Source organism: Rattus norvegicus, chromosome 5 (assembly GCF_036323735.1).
Source record: "Rattus norvegicus strain BN/NHsdMcwi chromosome 5, GRCr8, whole genome shotgun sequence".
In the NCBI taxonomy this organism is placed as follows: Eukaryota; Metazoa; Chordata; class Mammalia; order Rodentia; family Muridae; genus Rattus; species Rattus norvegicus.
The window spans coordinates 100,835,673-100,851,367 of NC_086023.1; the positions used below are offsets into that span (position 1 = coordinate 100,835,673).

Genomic DNA, 15,695 nt, shown 5'->3' on the forward strand with positions numbered 1-15,695 from the left:
ACGGGCTCTCTGCAGCGGCAGCAACCAGGAAGACCTGTGCCGCCCCTTCCGGGAGCTTCAGTGCACCAGGGTTCCAGATGGTCTTTGGCTTTTTCCTCTGGCGTCCGAGATGTGTGTGCAGAGAGCAGTCTCTTCTGGTTTCCCAGGCTTGTCTGCCTCTCTGAAGGTTTAGCTCTCCCTCCCACGGGATTTGGGTGCAGAGAACTGTTTATCCGGTCTGTTTCCTTCAGGTTCTGGCGGTGTCTCAGGCAGGGGTCCTGCCGCTCCTGGGCCCTTCCCCATGGGAGCCCAGAGGCCTTATACAGTTTCCTCTTGGGCCAGGGATGTGGGCAGGGGTGGGCAGTGTTGGTGGTCTCTTCTGCTCTGCAGCCTCAGGAGTGCCCACCTGACCAGGCGGTGAGGTCTCTTTCCCACGGGGTCTGGGAGCAGAGAGCTGCTGCGGGCCGGGATCCACGGGCGTGGGACCTCCGGCAAACACAGGACATGCCCGGTCCTAGATGAACTCTGCCTCTGTGTGTCCCGATCTCACCAGGCAGCTCTCTTGCAGCAGACAAGTTGGTCTTACCTGTGGTCCCGAGGCTCAAGTTTGCTCGCGGGGTGCTGCCCACGGGCTCTCTGCGGCAGCAGCAACCAGGAAGACCTGTGCCGCCCCTTCCGGGAGCTTCAGTGCACCAGGGTTCCAGATGGTCTTTGGCTTTTTCCTCTGGCGTCCGAGATGTGTGTGCAGAGAGCAGTGTCTTCTGGTTTCCCAGGCTTGTCTGCCTCTCTGAAGGTTCAGCTCTCCCTCCCACGGGATTTGGGTGCAGAGAACTGTTTATCCGGTCTGTTTCCCTTAGGTTCCGGCGGTGTCTCCAAGAGTGAGCTTTTATTAAGCTTGATGGGAGTTAATTTTCTCCTATTAGTTACGTTTTTGCTTGTGTTTTTGGTTGTTTTTCAATACGAATTCCAAAGGAACAATAAGTCAAACGTCTGTGTGTATATTAGGTCCTAACCCCACTGAGGACATTACAAACACAAGTGCACATACTGTAGACAAATTGTACTGGAGAAGTAGACAACAACACATACCAAAGGGGAGGACAGTGTCAGTGTGCCCTTTCCTACCGAACTGTTAACTTTCCAGCTTACTTCTGGCACAGTGGACAGAGTCCTTCCTCAACAGGAGAGGACATGAGATCCTATCCTGAGCTAGTTTAAAATGCCATCATGTGAAATGACTATGGAGTGCTCATAAAGTTGTGCAGTAAGAGCCCTAAATAAGAATTACAAGTGAGACCGAAGTGAACAAGCTGCTGTTATCAGAAAGTGAAAGGGTTTCTAAAATTCACAAGAAAAACTTGTAATCCTAACTTGTAACTTGAGGATTTCCTTTATGTAAAAATCACATGAATGTGACACCAATTGCTGACAATTGTAAAATCTGTTACTTGCTGTAATCTACACTTACTTTTCTAGGGTAAAACATACTAAAAATAAATTTCTGATCAAAGTTTTTATTAATTGAGTTAGCATCACAGAAAACCACCAAGGTTGTAGATTATACACATAACAACTTTATTTTATATTTGTATCCCTCTTTTAAAAATAGTAGGAGAAAAAGTAATTGGGCATTGGAACTAGACTTGGCCTGTTGTTAGACTCCCACTTCCACGTATTAACAGAAGGGAACACCTCAGTGACATAGCCTCAGATAGGGAGAGACCAGCAACAAAGAGGGGGGCAGTGAAGGCAATATTTCATAGTTAATTACACAGTAGATGTCATAACAGACATATTACTATTAAATTGTTTTTCAAGTAAAATTTGAAGAATTCTGGAGAAATAAGGGAGAAAGGACTTGTGATGAGCCATCAGTGTTAGATGGCTCTTGGCTTTTTCATTTGCTTGGTTTTTTGGTTTTGTTTGTTTGCTTTGTTTATTTGGTTTTGCTTCCCTGCATTTCAGTCCCATGCCATCTTCACAGAGTGAGGTATTCACAAGCTTCTCAGGATGTATCATTTTTTTCCATATAGATCTCCACAAAGGAAACTTTCAAGGATACATTCTACAGAGTATTCCAAACCTCAGGAGTTTAAAAATGTTTATGAAAAAATTATGGTAAATTGAATGCATGGTAACAAGTCTATACATACATTGTTTCACTTAACCCTCAGAATAGTTTGTCCAATATAAATGTGCAATTTCTTCTGTATTGATAAAGAATATGAACCCAAAGAACTTAGTGACTTAATGTTCATAGTTAAAACCCAGAAAATAATAATTATTTGCCTCTTTGTCTAGCTCATTTTAAAAGATTCTTAAATAGTCTCCTTATCCGGCCCCTTTGACCACTGAGAAAAAGAACACATTCCATTTCCCTGATATTTTACTTTACCATAAAACTGCCATCTGTACAACCATTCTGGAAATCAGTCTGGAGGATCCTCAGAAAATTGGACATTGAACTGCCTGAGGATCCAGCTATACCTCTCTTGGGCATATACCCAAAAGATGCCCCAACATATGAAAAAGACACGTGCTCCACTATGTTCATTGCAGCCTTATTTATAATAGCCAGAAGCTGGAAAGAACCCAGATGCCCTTCAACAGAGGAATGGATACAGAAAATGTGGTACATCTACACAATGGAATATTACTCAGCTATCAAAAACAACGACTTTATGAAATTTGTAGGCAAATGGCTGGAACTGGAAAATATCATCCTGAGTGAGCTAACCCAAACACAGAAAGACATACATGGTATGCACTCACTGATAAGTGGCTATTAGCCCAAATGCTTGAATTACCCTAGATACCTAGAACAAATGAAACTCAAGACAGATGATCAAAATGTGAATGGTTCACTCCTTCTTTAAAAGGGGAACAAGAATACCCTTGGCAGGGAAGAGAGAGGCAAAGATTAAAACAGAGACTGAAGGAACACCCATTCAGAGTCTGCCCCACATGTGGCCCATGCATATACAGCCATCCAATTAGACAAGATGGATGAAGCAAAGAAGTGCAGACCGACAGGAGCCGGATGTAGATCGCTCCTGAGAGACACAGCCAGAATACAGCAAATACAGAGGCGAATACCAGCAGCAAACCACTGAACTGAGAATAGGACCCCCGTTGAAGAAATCAGAGAAAGAACTGGAAGAGCTTGAAGGGGCTTGAGACCCCATATGTACAACAATGCCAAGCAACCAGAGCTTCCAGGGACTAAGCCACTACCTAAAGACTATACATGGACTGACCCTGGACTCTGACCTCATAGGTAGCAATGAATATCCTAGTAAGAGCACCAGTGGAAGGGGAAGCCCTGGGTCCTGCTAAGACTGAACCCCCAGTGAACTAGACTGTTGGGGGGAGGGGGACAATGAGGGGAGGGTGGGGAGGGGAACACCGATAAGAAAGGAGAGGGGGGAGGGGGATGTTTGCCCGGAAACTGGGAAAGGGAATAACACTCGAAATGTATATAAGAAATACTCAAGTTAATAATAATAAAAAAAAAAAACAACTGCCATCTGAGTGGAAGTTTGTGGGGCCAGTGCACTGACATTCTCCAAGGTCGTGGATTTTCACCAGATAACAACAACATCAGAAAGGGGAGTTCATACAACAAACATCTATGAATAAATCAGCAGAAGTGTCAAGGCAAGGCAAAGCTTTCTGGTTTATGATGAAGGAGTCTTGCTCTGGGTCTCTTCTAACTCAACAGTAACTGACTTGGGCAGCCTTACGATCATTAACCAGGTTTATAAGCTTAGCAATTCATCTGCGACCTCTCAGGGTGTCAAATGGCTTCTGGTGGACAAGGCAGGCTTCTGTCTACCTCACTAAATGTCAAGCAAAGGAACACTGACTTAACCTGTTTGACAGTGAAAGGTTTTGAAAGGTTTCTTGTTGAGTTATTCCATACATGTTTGTATTACTTTCTTTTTAAAACATTTATTTATTTATTATGTATACATCAACAGCTTTCTGCCTGCATGTACGCCTGAAGGCCAGAAGAGGGCACCAGGTCTGATTATAGATGGTTGTGAGCCACCATGTGGTTGCTGGGAATTGAACTCAGGACCTCTGGAAGAGCAGTCCATGCTCTTAACCTCTGAGCCATCTCTCCAGCCCGTTTGTATTACTTTTATCCATTGCTTTTATCCAAGGTTCTGAGCAATGGATAACATTAATGCAAACATGTGTGGAATAACTCAATAAGGTGTCCCTAGGCAGGAAGAAAGAACACTAGATCAGCAATGAGATATCTTTTATTCTTTTCTAAAAACTATATTAATTCCCAATAATTAGCATGTGTATCCCCCACCCCAGTGTGTGTGTGTGTGTGTGTGTGTGTGTGTGTGTGTGTGTGTATCATACCCAGTATGTATGTATGCCCTATAACTACCAAGTGAGAACTATTCTTTATCCTTACTTTGGAGAGTATTATAGTTATATTATAGTTAGCTTTTCTCTTGCTGAGATAAAATGTCAACCAAAAGCAACCAAAAGTGGGGAGGAAAGGGTTTATTTCATCTTGTGCTTCCAGGTAACATTCCACAGTCACGGCAAAGCAGGTCAGAGCTCAAGGTGACCAGGGACTAAAGCAGGGACCATGGAAAAACAATCCACAATGGCTTGCTTTTCATTATTTGATCAGCTTCCCTTCTTATCAAGTAAGGACTAATGGTTTGGAATGGCACTGTCCATAGGCAGCCTGGGTCTCCCACATCAAGAACATGCACCAAAGGTGTGACCCCAGGCTAGTCTAATGGAGGGAATTCTTCAGTTGAGGCTTTCTCTTCATAGGAAATTCTAATTTATGTCAAATTGACCAATACTCCAGCACAACTGACCACTTGTTAACTTGACACACAAACATACCGCTATTAAACCATCTATTTCTTTTTTTTGTTTATTTCCAAGATCTCATGTAATTTCATAATATTAAACATCGTATAAGTTTAAAACCCCCATAGTCTTTAAAACTTGAAAAGTTCAAGGTCCCACTAATCTCCCTTGCAACCTCCCTCCCCAAAAGAAGAGGAAAAAAAACACAAGCAAAACAAAGTAAGCAAAACAAAGATTAGAAAACACAGTGCCCTGAAGCCCTGTGTCACTTGGGATGCATAATGTGAAACTCACAAAAAATCAATACAAAGTTAAAAGCAAAGTCTAAGGTCTCTTTAAATATTTAAAGTCTCTTAACTGTGGGATCCTGTAAAGTCCAAAACAACTTTCATACTTTGTTATTCTAAGAGGTCAGACCCAAGAGACAGTCACAGTTAAATCAAAGTGAGACCAAACCTCAACAGGTCAGAGGCCAACATCTTGGACTCAATCTGGATCTTTTGGGTTTCATAAGCCCCGCCTTCTCTGCTGTCCATCACAGATGCAGCTCATCTCCTGGGCTCGGCCCACTTCACTCCATTCCATACCTCCTACTCTTTGGTAGTTGCCCCATAGTCCAGGTTTTTCCAATAGCCTGGGATTTCCACTGCAACTAAGGCTGTATGTTCTGAAGTGGCCTCCCACAGTGCCAAGCGTCAGTTCCTCTCCATAAACCCTTCAATCCTGGAATGTCCACTACAACTGAGGAGGGTTCAATGTCAAACCTGGTCTCGCCTCAGGCACTGTGCCTCTGCTTCACAGTGGCAAGCCTCAGCTTCTCTCCCAACCCCTTTAATGCTGAGACCTCCACTCCTACTGCGGATACACTTTCATCAATGGCCATTATAATAAGCCCTTGGTGCTAAGCTCAGCTTCTCTCCATAACCTCTTCAATCTTGAGGATCTCCACTGAAGATCCTGCATCTTCACCAATGGCCCTCCTGGCCTCTTTAATGCCATGCCTTGGCTGCCATTCATGACCATTTCAGCCCTGTAGTTTGAAGGCCATGGAAAAAATCAGTGACATATGAATGAGTATTACATGCGACCAAATTTGGCTGACAGCTACAGATGTACCCTTGGCCACTGCTGGTCACATCACACTTCTGCATGATGACCCTGAGGACATATTTCTTCAGAGATTTCCCCAAATTTTTAAATCTAAAACTCCAAAAATGCTATAACCCTCTCAAGAAACAATATGGTCAGACTCATCCCAGCAACACCCCACATTCCTAATATTAATATTGATTGTAAATTTGACAGGTTCTACAATCACCTTGGAGAGAAGTCTCAAGATATTCCTGTAAGACATTACGTAGATGAGGTTAGCCACTATGTACGCCTGCTAGGGATTATATGTATTAGGTTAATAGAGGTGGGAATAGCCACCATAAGTAGGTGGCAACATTCCACAGGTATCCTAGGGTGAATGAAAAGGAGACACTAAACTGAGTACCAACAGTCATTTCTCTCTGCTTCCTGACTACAGGTGCAATATGGCCATCTGTTTCTTCAAACTCCTGCTGCCATGATTCACCTGTGATGACGGTGCCTTGGATTGTGAGCCCAAATAAACCCATTTTTCCTTAGGTTGCTTTTTGTCAGGATAATTAATACAAAGCAGCCACGTGCTGATGCAGGCATCTGCCCTGGGTAACAGTGTCATGACTAGGAAGGTCTAAGTCCGGGGCTCTGCTCCAGTTGTCTGCCTATCCGTCTGTGCTGTGAGCCTCTGTTCCAGGTGTCTGCCTGTCTGTCTGTGCTCTGAGCTTCGATAGAGCTGTAAGCCTCTCACCTACCATGCTCACTGTCTAGCATTCTCTAATGTTCACTCCAGCATAATTAAACATGCGGAAATCTACTTGAATTGCTATAAAAGGGCATGTGAGACATTTACCATATTTTCAACTTTTCTAGAGATAAATATAAACTGACGAAAAAAAATTCATACCAAAATTTCAGCATACATTTAAGTGCTTCCTAATTAACTGTAATTAAGCTATAGGTAGATAATTGCATTATTAAATAGTGGCTTTGGCATTTACAAATTTAAAACAAACTAAGGCCTGAAATTTGGACAGAAGCAGAGGACATAATCACTCTGACATGGCAACAGGAGAGATTCTAATTAAAATATATAGACCATTTTGGCAGGAAGGAAAAGCTTTTAATGACTTCTGTTGTCTCTGTCGAAAGCAAAATAGTTCACAATAAAAACTCTGTTTTTATAGCCATGTAAGACCTCATAGCAGCTGTGGCTGCCTGTACAAAACCAAGTAGTCCTGAGTGCTTGGTGGTGGGGGCTCATGAAGTCTGATGACTTAAGAGTGTTGTCCCTGGTCGGTCAACTATGCTCCACTTGATTGTCCCACACCATGGAGTACATATGCAACACAAATTGGGAGAAGGAGGCCAGGAAGTTGGGAGGGGCTGGATCATGGCTGGAGATGGGGTTAGAGGGAAGTATTTTGATATACTGTGTGCACATATGACATTCTCGAAAAAGTAATAAAAATATTATGTTAAAAAGACTGAAGCAGTCCACCTTTGTACAGATCTGTTTCATTAAAAAAGAAGAAGAAATGAAACCAATACAGTTGATTTTTCCAATAGTCTGACTGTGTGCTAGGAATTACACTATTATATAAGTAATTCATTTAATTTTCGCAACTGACTAAGACAAAAGTATGACTATTGCCTTCACATTATAGTTGTAGAAATTAATGCTTCTGATGAAGCTTTGGCTATGCCCAGACAGAATGACCCAGGCTCAAGAGGACCAGGCCACAAGGCTGGAGGGAGTGGGCCACTCCAACCATCTGCATTTGCAGCCTTTCCTGCAGACAGCCTTCTGCCTTCTCTCACTTCCTTCACTGCCTATGCCTGAGCCCTTCCTTGTTTGTTCAGATCCCGATGCCCACATGCTTCTCAGTATCAACTGTAGTAGGCAAAAACAGCAAACCATTTCAGTAAGCAGTATCTGAACCTGAAAGTCAGGTCTTTTCCAAGGAGCCTAACATCTGAACTTCCAGTTTTTTCAGTTTTATGGACAGCAGTAATTTTTACTTGTTTCTTCATTTTAGAATCTACTGACCAGCATCTCAGTAAATAAATCAGAGAGAGATGACACATTTCTTATCTTTAAATAACACTAAAATCAGGAAAAGCTAGATTACAGTAAAGGGACTGATTACCCAGGAGTCTTCAGGAGTTACTACTGCGCAGTGCAATCAAGGGGGCTTATTAAAGCAGACTTCTAGGCCCACTCCTAAAGCCCCCCACTCATAGGAAGCCCTGGGTGGGTCCCAGCACCTGCATTTCTAAGGAGACCCCAGATGGTACAGATAGGGCTCTCTGGAGACCGGGCCACAGGGAGCCGGTGAACAGTACCAATGTGTGAGGAAACACAATCATTTAAGTCCCAGGCAAACAGACGTACCTTGGGAAGCTCCAGATGGTACACATTTGTAAGTGAGCTGAGGTCCACAGCTGAAGCAGATGTAGTAATACTTGGTTCCACCTGACAAAGAAAAAAATCCAAAAGGTAACTGCTAGCAATTTTTGTTTGTTTCAAATGTAAGAGCCACTTAATCAGAATGATTCATGTTCTATATTACTTACATTTTAATATCTGATATTTTATATTAAAATACTTGGGAGGTGTGACTGGACAGCAGTTGTGTTTGGAGCATAACAAACTCATGTGGTTCTGTTTGCCTGGGCTTCCTCCATAATGAACTGTGACAGGAGCCTATGCTGACAGAACAGGCACCATGCAGCACTCTTTCCTCACAAGTTAGGATAGGTATTCAGAAACTATTAAGTGCTTTCCATAAAAGTTATTAAGTTACAGAATTTAAGGGACAAAGTTGGTGCAATACGAAAATACAAGTTTGCCATCTTTAACTTACCCAAACTTATGTAAACAGCTTGAAACAGGTTATGATTTCTTTATCTGTCTTATATGTAAATAAGCCTTCTGCTCAAACTATTCATCCAAGGAAGAATGAATTCTGCCCTCACCTTCTGGCACTGACAACCCCTTAGCTCCTCTAATTTTAAGGTCTTCTGTCTGGTATCTTTTTTATTTGTTCTTGGACACAGATCCAAAGATTTCTAAATTTAAACAAAAACTACCACCAATCTTAACTCTTGGTGAACCTTGAGCTGCTGACTTTCCCTCTTGTCAGGTGCCCATCCACCATCACGTGGCTGCAGATCCAATAGCCTCTCCCACTACTTTCTTGGCCCTCTTTGCAACAGCTCAGGCTCTGGGGTCCACTTTGGTGCTCTGTTCTCCATCCCGGCTGCTCCAGGCTCGCTGGCTCTTTTCCGCTGTCTTGTTTGTTTTCACTTTCCTCCTTAACATGCTCACACCGCATGGATAGCCCTTTGCTCTCTCTTCACTGATGTTCTTTGTATGCAGTATTTCAACCTCCAGGGCCAACAACTGCAACACACTCTATGGGAAGCTGCCTCTAAACACCACACCTCATATCTGAATGTATATTTTAGCAGGGATCCTGACCTGCAGCTTGCTCGGGGATAAGATCGGGAAAAGCTGCAGCCCCTGTACAAGCACAAGCAGTTCACAGGCTTGCTGTCCTCCACTTCCTGAAAGGCAGCCTGCAGCAGCTCATGCAGTGGTTCTGAAAACAGCAGCTCTTCCTTTGTAGTTCACGGTTAGTGAAGTAGGGCATGCGGAAGAGAGCCCTGTCCTCTCCTGTACTTTAATCACCATTCCTCACCCAAATCACCAGATTACTCTAGAAATGTCTGTCGAATCAATGCTTTACAACTGTTTTGCTCAATAAGTACATATGTGTAGGCATGAATAATCCTAAATTGGGTCTAAAACTTCTGATGTGACATTTCCGTTTTCCCTTGTATGGGTTTCTTTTGTCCTAAACTGTTTCTGTTCCTGTAGTTCCTCAAACTTAATTTCTCTGCCCTGGAATGACTGAGAGTAAGATTTTTGAAAACTTAACTACCATTCATCTATGTAGAGGGCACTAAGCCCTCCTGTTCACAGATAGGCATTAAAGAAACCAGAAAACAAACACACAGGGCTTGTTTATTCAATGGAAGGGAAGAGTATGGCTGTTTTATGCCTGGAAAAATGGGAGTAGATGTTATTAGCTGCCTACTAATTTGTTTTATCTGTAGTGCCAGGTCATACCTGTTTCCTCAGACTATTATGTTTACCCTAAATTCTTCCTCCCTAGACCTTGATCTTGAGCATTAGGGGAGCATTAGGGGAGATGTCACATGTACTTTGTAGTCTGGTGACCTATCAACTATCTTAGTCAGAGACCACATCAGATCCTAGGTCCTTAAGCTATGCAAACGATGTTAATGGTGGAGGTCATATGTACTTTGCAAAAAGAGTTTTGATGTAGTCATGCTTTAAGCTTAATTGTGCACATGGGATTGAAGTCACTATTATAAAAAAAAAACTTCTTCCCAAACTTGTACTGTACTTAATTACATCTAAAATAAACTGGCTGGGATCAGACTTCAGAAGTTTGAACCAGTCCAGCTAGCTGAGCCACGCTGAGTTTCCTTCCTGCCTCTTGTGGGTCATTTCTCTGCCAGCAGCAAGCATGTGGGAACTTCCACAGAGTTAAACCAGGATTTTCATGATGATGGTGACTAACAGGGTTGGCCTTCACAGTGATTCCCAAGCCTGAGAGCGTCTCCTTTCTCAAGGACCCTTTCTCAACACTCTGCACTACTTTCCCAGTACCATTCCTTAATACTCTTGGCAGTTTCAGGTTCAGGTATTGCTGGGATGTGTGCTCCTACTTACCCCACGTATTCTGGCCACAGCACTTTCCACTAACCCTCCTCCATGTTCCTCACATGTAACATCTCCTCCACAAAGTCTCTTTCCTGAGCAGAACAGACCACTCTATATTGCACATGCGGGCTCTCAGGTGGCCTCTGCACAAGTGGTATGCTAATTCACATAGGTTCTGTCTGGTAGTAACAATTTGAATGTCAAGTTTATAGCTTATCTTTGAATCCCTGTAATGTTCTACTATGGTTAATAAGTTAATGAGATATATCAATCAAATCTTCCCTGAAAAGTAAAAATGTCACAGCTACCTCCTTATTTTGAGGACTTTCTGAGGTAGAAGGTAGAGGGTCTGCTGCACTTCCTGGACATACAGCCATCTGATTCACTGCATCTGCATTTCTAAAAGAAGAACACATTCGTCTGTCATATTGTGATAGTATTCCCATCCCCTAACTTGAAGAGTCAGAAAGATTATTAACCCCAGTCATGAGTGGACATGTATCAAATGTCTTATTTATATTGAAAATAACTGAAGTGAAATGTTTACCAAGTATTTAGTAAACCAGAGAACATGCTCACCTGATAAAAATGATTTTTACTTTAGATGGAGCACATTTAATGATTGATGAAGCATTCTGATGACTTCTGCCATATAATATTTGGCCATTGATCTATGAGGAATAGGTATCATTAGCTGAACTTAAAACTCTTCATTTCTTTGTTATCTTCTTGTCTAGCTAATAAAAACTGAATTGCTCTCTTTATTATACTATACATTTTTTCCTCTCCAGAACAGAACCCAAAACTTGGATATGAATAGAGAATGCCTAAAGCTAACATTAATGTGACTATGACGTGCATCAATTCTGATACTCCTGGACAGTTTGTAGAAATGACATTTTGACCCAATAAAGAGAGAAGACAGTCAACCTCCTGACAGATAAAGGCTCTGTGGCTTGCAAAGAACACCTGGATAAGCCTTTGTCTCATCCTAGGTCCTGGCTAGGTCTTGGTCCTAGGAAACAGGGTACCAAAAGTCATTCCTGTCAGGCTCAGGGCAGAGCAGCAGATTTGTAAGCAGAGTAGCACTCTACAGAAATGAAGCTGCCAGCCCACGTGTCCAGATGTCAAGCCCCTGAGACCAGATCTAGCCTGGACAGCAGAGACATCACAAGAGCTCAAAGGCAGTGTGAAGGTACGCTGATTCTGCCTCAGGAGGCAAGGGAAAGGCAAACAAAGTCTAACCACTAGAGAGTGTGATCAGGAAACCTGCATTGCTTAGCAGGCTGAGATGCTGCTTGCGGGAGACTTGGTGTCACCTCACCTTACCCCCAATACTTATTTCATTAGGGATTTGACCTCCATATGTCCAGTGGGTCAGCATCATTACCAGGGAATGCTTGGTCATTTCTCATTTAAAAAATTCCAAACAAAAATAAAGCACACAAAAACGTTTTCAAAGTGTGATTTTTATTGCTATCTTGGGACAAAAACTGTTTCTGGAACCGCAGAGTCATGGCCTTTAATGTGAGTTAATGGGACACAAGCTATGCTGTAGAGATCTGGTGTAGAGCCAAATCTGCTGCACTGCATCAGTTTTATTAGGAAATGGGTGGTTTTCTTAGTCACTATACAACGTCTGGGTGACTTTCTGGAAACTGAGCTTTCCACTATCTGACGTAGCGATAGCATATACCAACACCTACCTCTAAAAGCTCGTCGGCAATCTGTAGTCGGCCATCTCTCCCTGCTGCTCCAGTAGGATCAATCCCCACTATAAACACACTCATTCTGGTTCGGTCTTTGTTCCCAGCAAGACTTAGACCCAAACCGCTATGACCTTTCTCCAGCTCAATCATATGGAGCTGGCCTGTAAGGGTTCCATAACGCTCTTGGATATTTTCTACACATAACAACAAATGCATTTACAGTTAATTCACAGACAAATGCTTTAATAGAAACACTTATTTAGATTTATCTAAATGGATATAATAATTTCTTTGGCAGCTAAAGGTTAGAATGGCTGCCTGAACATCAGGACTGTTTTCACAGTTGGTTTGTTGTGTATAATTTCAGACTATTACCTAGTTCATTTTGGCAGCATTGGGTCCAAGAGAAGTGACTTAAATCTATAATCTCCCAAGACTATGATTAAATCAGAAAAATCAATTGAACATGTGCAGAGGAGAATGGAGTTAAAATACATAGAATTCTCTACTTCACTGGTCAGTAGAAGCATCTTCAACAGAGGCAAATCTATAGAGTGCATCACATTATGATCCAGAGAGAAGAGAGTGATCTTCCTCGGTGTACAGAGCCATTCGGCCAAAACAAGTCAATATACTCTTCCCAGCCTTAAACAATATGCCCTGACTATATGATATTAGCTCTCCTTATCAACAGTTTGTCCACACATTTAAAACTGAGAGATAGGGCCATAAGTAGGTGCTCAAAGCAGCAGCCTGTGTCAGTGAGTCATCTTAGAAATGGAGTCCTGATGAGCAGGTCAATCATCCCGCATGAGTAGTCCTAAGTTCTTATTTTATTTAAGGCATTATGTTTTGCGGTAACCTAATTTAAAAACCAAACAACCACCTGTAACATTTGGATAATTTTGATTTGGTGATCACACTTGACAAATCATCTCTTAGAAAATTCCTATGACCTGCACTTACGCTGACTCTTTACATCGGTCAAATAAACATCTCTGCACTCCCTCTGCAATCAAGCGGGGTAACCTTCCTGTTCTCTGCTTTCTAAAGTATGTGCAGTGTAGACTCCTTAAAGGGAATGGTTAGGTTTTTAAAATAAAACTTTTTGAGTGCTAGAGAAATGGCTCAGTGTTAACAGTATTCTTTGTTCTTGCAAACAACCCATGTTCAGTTCCCAGCACCCACAGAGTGATTCACAACCCCCTATAAATCCAGTTCCAGAGCATCTGAGCCCTCCTAGTATTACCAATGGCTCCAGGCACACATGTGGTGAACACACACACATTCAGGCAAAACATTCATCCACATAAAATCAAACACATAAATCTAAAATATTTTTGTAATCAAACTTTTTAATTTGATGAAACATTCATGATTTTTGGCTCAATTTGTGCGTGAAGCACTGTCAGCATTCCTTAGACATTACCTAATACAATGTTAGTAACCTGAGAGAACTGTATTTAAAACTTGAGACAACTTGTCAGATGCTCAAGAGTTGATCTTAATAATTATAATTACCAAAATACCAGAATTTCAGGGCATAATACCAATAACCATCCAATACTACAAGGTGGAGTCTAAAGCCTGTAAGGGGCAGAGGGTATTGAAGAGAGCCAGCCAATCCTATGCTGGGTTGCGATGTCTTGACTGATGTAATTTTCATATGAGAAGCAAGAGGGCTTTATGAGAAATGTGTATTTAAAGTAAAGGAGGAAGATGATGTCATGCCTCAGGAATGCACGTTGTATTCAAGGAAAACAAACTGTAGTCCTCCCAGCTACAACTGAGTATATATCGCTAGTTAACACACACAGAACAAAGCCAGAGCTATTTCAACACTTTTTAGAATTAAGGGCATCACAAAGAGACAACTTACTCCAGCTGTACCCAAACTCATCCTCTTTGTCCTCATCTTCTGCGACTGTGGTTGCAGATGGCTGTGCATAATCACTGCTCATTTCTGAGAACACTGAAGGAGAGGAGGAAGGGACACTGCACAATGTGGCCTTCTCCGACTCGGATTCTGACTGGCTGGGTGCCTGTGGGGACAAAAAGAATTCAGTGGGCATGTGCAATACCACGAAAACTTTAAGGAAAACAAATAAGAATATAATTCCAAAACCAAATGCCAGTTCTAAAATATTCTCCAATAAGAGAAAGCTTACATGTGAGTGTAAGAAGTGTTAGACAGGATTTGGGAATCAACATAATTCATTAAATTATTATTTGCTAATTTAAACAAATGAATTTGAAGGCTTAAATGACCTAAGAGAGAAAAATGTTCAAATTTCCCTACTGGGGGAAAAAAATGTAAGGATTTGTGTAGATCTTAGAGGTCATTCAAGTCTGTCAAGAATAAAAACCAAACAAACCATAGAAAGAAAACTAACAAGGAACTATCCTTAAAATGCATTAGTCGGGGCCACTGAGATGGCTAAGGAGGTGAAGGCACCTGGGCAAAGCCTAAGGGCCTGAGTTCAATACCTGGGCTCACACAGTAGAAACAAAGAACCAATTGCCACAGGTTGATTTATGATCTCCATGACATAGACCATACATGTGCAAGTCCACATACCTACACCCACAAAATAAATGAATACAATGCCAATAACAGCAACACTTGTAAGCAAGGATATGCATGAGCACTCCTCTCTCTCTCTCTCTGTGGATCTGGGGACTGTACCCAGGACCCTGTATACAGTGGGTGTTCTATGGAGTCACAGCTCCGGCCCATATGATCAATTCTTTGTTGCTACTTGAATCCCCTCTCTGAACAACTCTGAACAAACCCATAGAAACCATGCAGGTTGCTCCCCCAAGACAGCCTGCTTGTTAAATGGAGAACAGACACGGTTCTGTCAGGTGTGGGTTCAAGACCACCTCCCACTTTTTATCGCTATGGTGGCTCATGAGAGATCCTTTCAACAAAGCCAGATGCAACATGCCTGTTGTCTCTTAGGACCACTGGTATTACTTTAGAATTTAATTTGTTATAATCAAGTTTGTATATGAGTTATTATCAGGCAGCAGGTTGGAATTTGAAAGGCCTGTAAACTATTTAGCTCCCCAGATTAGCTCCTGAGATTTACTGCTCAAATGAACAAACTAAGGCCTGTGGAGGATGAATCTTTAAAATCAGGCGCTAGACTTCTTTCTCCTTAGTTCTTTTCTATCTTAGCATTGTAGTTTGGGTGATTTGGGAGTGCACATGCCTCAGAGTGAGTATGGAACCCAGAAAATAGCTTGCTAGAGCTGGTTCCTATACCATGTGGTGTCTAGGGACTGAACTCAGGCCATTGGTCTTGATGGCAGGC

The 15,695-nt window shown here is 42.2% G+C and overlaps 1 protein-coding gene across 12 annotated transcripts in view; it reads right to left on the reverse strand.

Moving 5' to 3' along the window:
* The window catches only part of Mpdz (multiple PDZ domain crumbs cell polarity complex component), a 154,446-nt gene that overhangs the window by 23,552 nt on the left and 115,199 nt on the right, over positions 1 to 15,695 (reverse strand). For all 12 annotated transcript variants that reach the window (XM_063287256.1, XM_063287255.1, XM_006238342.5 and 9 more), the window contains 5 exon segments: positions 14,258 to 14,420; positions 12,376 to 12,572; positions 11,249 to 11,340; positions 10,978 to 11,068; positions 8,309 to 8,389 (listed from right to left, as the gene is read on the reverse strand). In XM_063287256.1, coding sequence (XP_063143326.1) covers positions 8,309 to 8,389; positions 10,978 to 11,068; positions 11,249 to 11,340; positions 12,376 to 12,572; positions 14,258 to 14,420 — 624 coding nt within the window.